The following is a 4,445-nucleotide window of genomic DNA, read 5'->3' as shown; positions in this document are numbered from 1 at the left end:
CGCCTGTCTGCGCCCTCAGAGAGGGAGTCACTTGATCCAGCGGGGAAACGACCCATCAGAAAAAAACCAAACACAACAGCAACCCAACCTGAAATAATTACTCTTTTGGGTCAACCAGCTGGACAGGCAGCCGACGGTTTTCTGCGTAAGGAACAAGACTCTAGGCGGCATCAACCCATCCTTCTCCAGACGCGCTGTGGGGCTGTGTGTGTCTGTGTGTCTGTGTGTCTGTGTGTCTGTGTTTTTCCACTGCTGACCTGACCGTGGACGCCCGCATAATGGGGATGCATTATAGTACCAGCTGCAGTTTTATTTAGAAGGGAATAATGAATATTTTGTTCCAACAGGCTTTTGAAACGAACGGCGGCCATCTGGTTAAAAGTTTTGCTCTCAGCCGTGTCACGATTCCCCAAAGTGATGATCGAGCACCTCTCAGCCCCGGTCATGCCAAGCAGATTTATTTTTAGGTCGGGCTATTGAACAGGCTCCTGGTTTTCAAAAATCATTAGAATCTCGCTCTCATTATTAAACAGGCACCTTGGAAGCGGCGACTTGCATTTGCCTGGAATTGGTAAAACTTCTCGCTGGTGCTAACAAAGCTGTTGCAGATACTAATGAAGGTTTGAGGGCAGATGCTGCCCCAGACAACGCTGATCCTTGAAAAGCACAGAGCAGCTTGTGCTGCTCTTAAAAAAAAATTAAAAAATAAGCCGTCGCTTCTCTTTTATTAGGTATCTATCCCCAGAGAGCCATTTTAAAGCTCCAAAGTACTGTTTTCTCTGCTATTAGATACTCTCTGATGCTTTGGGGAACAGTTTCTGTTTTCTGCTGTCAAGCTGTTTGACTGCATTGATTTTTTTTTCTATTACAGCAGCAACAGGTCACGGGTGAGACCGAGATCTTTTTTTTCCAGGTGCCTACACACAACACGCATATGTAATCTTACCTTCCCCAAAGAGAGGTATGGGAGTTCAAACAAAGGGGGAATTTAACCTGCACCTTGGTAATGTGTTAAAGCTGCAGATCGGCTCCTAACCCCACTGATGGCTCCTGGGGTAACTGGATTTTGTGCTGGAAATTAGCAGGAATTGCCTCAGAGGCTACACGGTCTGTGTATGTATTTTATGGAGATAGGTGAATAACATGTGTGCATGTGTTGCAGCTTTTTGCAAGAGCAAAAGCTTCCCGCTGAATTCTAGTTTAAGCTCTGGTTGCACTCAAAACTACAGTCGCCCCAGCAGGTTGTTCCCTTTCCAAGAGGAGATTTTGAACAGGGTCTCAATTTTCTCTCCCCCGCAGCATGGACAAGGACAACCAGGATGTTCACCAGGTCCTGAATGAGCTCAAGAACAAGTTCCAGGAGATGAGGAAGCTGATCAGCTCCATGCCCGGCATCGGTGTGAGCCCGGAGCAGCAGCAGCAGCAGCTGCAGAACCTGCGGGAGCAGGTCCAGACCAAAAACGAACTGCTGCAGAAGTACAAGAGCCTCTGCATGTTTGAAATCCCCAAGGAGTAGGAAGGACAGGGCTCTGCTCTCTGACTCCGAGATACCTCCTCTCCTGGCCGAACAGGAGAGAAAGAGGTGGCGGAAGTTTACTTTTCTTTCTTTTACGCTTTTTTGGTGCCGTTGCACTGAAGTTGTGTCCGTGCGGCTCGCAGGCGTGCGACGCTGCACCAGAACACTGCGTTCCTCCCGGGTGATGATTGCAGCAGTACAGTCACTTTGATCTGCTGTAGGACTGTGCATTTATTTATCCATTTGGACTGTGCATTTATATATCCATCTCTTCTGTTTTCTCTTGGGGTGGGGTGAGGGTTTGTTTTTTTTTTTACATTCAGACAAGCAGGAGACGTTACGTTTTCCCCTCGCCAGGGGTCAAAGTACCTGCTGGTTAACTTCAACAAGAAAAAGGGAGCATTTTCTGCCTTTTTTTTTTTTCCCCACTTAAAAGTGGCCAAACTACAAAAGGGAGTATAAGAGGGAAGTGTGGACTCTTTGGCCCTGCTCCGGGAACGGGTCTCCGGGGCGCTTTGCAGTCTGTGTGTGTCGAAAGAGGAGAGATTGCTTTCAATTATGTTCACATTTCTCTCTCCTCAAACAAGTGATGGCTGTGTCTGAGTAAAGATTTAGAAATTCCAAACTGTCCCTCTTGTGTATTCTTTGGGTGGATGGGGCTGAGCAGGGGCAGGACTTTGACAGCGCAGAGGACCTGCGTGTCCTGGGTCCAGCTCCTGTGTCCCCACATGGCTTTTTTGGAAGCGGGATGTTCCAGGACAGCAAAGCAGGAACTGCCAGGGCAGTGGATTTTGATAGGCTTCGGGTCCATAAATCTTGGGTGAGGCAGCTCGTCTGCACGTCGTCGAGCATCTTGCTTTTAAAGCAGAGGAAAGGCAAGCAGAATCAAATCAAAGGGCATAAACGACAAGAGCTTTTTCTTATTCCATACGTGACAGAAATCAGGCTCAACAGGATGGGTCAGTTCCACATCCAAAGTGCTCCAGGGGTTTCCCACTAACACAAGCATTTGAGCAGCTCGAACATTTGCCGGCGGCAGGTGGAGAGCTCTGGATCGCTGTGTCGCAGCGAGGCGGATCCCGGGGCTCCCTGCCCTCTGGCCTGCTGCTCGCTCTGGTTGACGGTGGCAGATGGTGACCTGGTAGCGCCACATCTCACCAACCTAACCAAGACAGGACGGAATCTCGAATCTCTGAGTTAATGGCGAGAGATGGTGCGGGTCGGTAGCAGAAGAGGTGAAAAACCAATATAGTGTCTACTGAGAACCAGCAGCGAGGGCAGGTAGCACTCACGCCTTCCAAAGAAGACAAGCGAGGTCGGTTTGGGCAGGGTTTTCCTTTCCCGAACCAAAAAGGCAAGGAATTCTGCTCGCTGGGAGCTGGCTGGTTGCGACTCACCTGTAGCCGAGGGATTGCTCTGTCCCTGCTGGAATACTTTACTAGTACTTTCTTTGGGCAGGTGCCAGTGTGTAAACGCTGTGTAAAGCAGAACACCAAGACAAACAGAGCACAATGTACACTCTTCATTACTGAAATTACCTTTCTGCCAGCCACCCCAGCTCAATAAATTCTTGTGTCTCATGCCTGGTCTGTGGTTTCCCTTTTTTTTGCCAGCTGCTGTTCCTGTGAAATCAGGGCATATGCAGAGCTGGAAGAAATAATGTGTTTCCAAAGAAATGTCTGGCGCTCAGTGCAGGAACAAGTTAACTCTGTCAACCTGAATCCAAGTTTGAAACGAAACCGGAGCGGTTTGGTTTGCAGTCTCGCTCACCCACCTTAGTTTTGTGGCTTCAACAGAGTTTTTCTGCCATTAATATGTATTAAAAGTAGGCTTGTTCTGCCATTTACGGGAGGAACGGGGGCTGAAAATGAGCCGAAACAGAAGCTGGAGCTGGGGAGAACTGTTCTTTGAAGAGCTTTTCCCTTTCCCTTTCACTTCTAGCAATGGTTACTGCAACTTGTTATTAAGAAGAGATTAAAAACCATCAGATGCAAAGGTGACCTTTCAAGCAAAGTACTTCCTTTACTCATATTGCAAAATAAAAACAATATTCTGGACAGGGCACAAATGAGTCACTCTCTGTTGACATCATTAAAGTGTGCTTAGTTAACCGGAGGGGGGGGGGAAAAAGCATGAAACACAATCAGCTCTTTATAACGAAGTGATGTCAGTTTGCTGGGTTTCTGCAGTGAATGAGATGCCAATGCCCTGTGTGTCATGGGCCTGGCGGGATCGTCACTCGGCGTTAGTGAAGTGAGGAAAGAGTCTTGGCTTGCTGACCCGTTTGAGTAACTCAATCTCTGCGTGGCCCCTCGCTACCCGGTGTGGCAAGAAATCGTCTGCTTGCAGAGACGGAAACCTTTGCACTGGGAGTCGGGAGAAAATGGGGAAATAAAGGGATCAAGGCGAGAGGCTGTTTTTAGCGTCTCGGAGCTGGGCTCAGGTCTTGGTTTAACAGGATTTGGGTTTGCTACGGGGCCGGGCGAGGAAGCAAAGACAAACCCGCGGGTATCGCTTTAAAAAGGTTTTATTAATTTGTAGAAAAAATAAAACATCAAGTTTCACCCACAGTAGAAACACTTGAAGATTTTTTTTTTGTTCATGTCAATGACAAGCAATACCTACATAAAGTGCCTATTATCTTCTTATTTAAAAAACCCTTCCCGCTCCCCCCCGCCCTCCCCAAATCTTGCAAATCAGACAAGACAAATGTAAACAAGAGTCAGGTTTTTTTTTTGGTCCATCGGGGCTGTAACTCTGCCACGTCTTTGCGACAGCTTAGGAGTGTCTTCTGCACGTGTTTTGGAGACACAGACGAACACACCACACAGAGCCAGAATCCGCGCACAGCTTCTCAAGTTAAAAAAAAAACCAAAACAACAAACCAACAACGACAAAAAAAAGAAACCACCCAACCCCAAACCCGCAA

The 4,445-nt window shown here is 47.8% G+C and overlaps 1 protein-coding gene across 1 annotated transcript; it reads left to right on the top strand.

Moving 5' to 3' along the window:
* Positions 1–1,274: 1,274 nt before the first annotated feature.
* Positions 1,275–1,516, top strand: MED9 (mediator complex subunit 9; the record flags this gene model as incomplete). The annotated part of the gene is made up of 1 exon (XM_009874843.1): positions 1,275–1,516. A coding segment is annotated over one exon (242 nt), but the record flags the coding sequence as incomplete, so codon positions are not given.
* Positions 1,517–4,445: the final 2,929 nt, after the last annotated feature.

Source organism: Apaloderma vittatum, unplaced genomic scaffold (genome assembly GCF_000703405.1).
Source record: "Apaloderma vittatum isolate BGI_N311 unplaced genomic scaffold, ASM70340v1 scaffold22788, whole genome shotgun sequence".
Classification (NCBI taxonomy): domain Eukaryota; kingdom Metazoa; phylum Chordata; class Aves; order Trogoniformes; family Trogonidae; genus Apaloderma; species Apaloderma vittatum.
The sequence above is the reverse complement of the archived record's forward strand: the minus strand, read 5'-3'. Positions and strand labels throughout refer to the sequence as shown.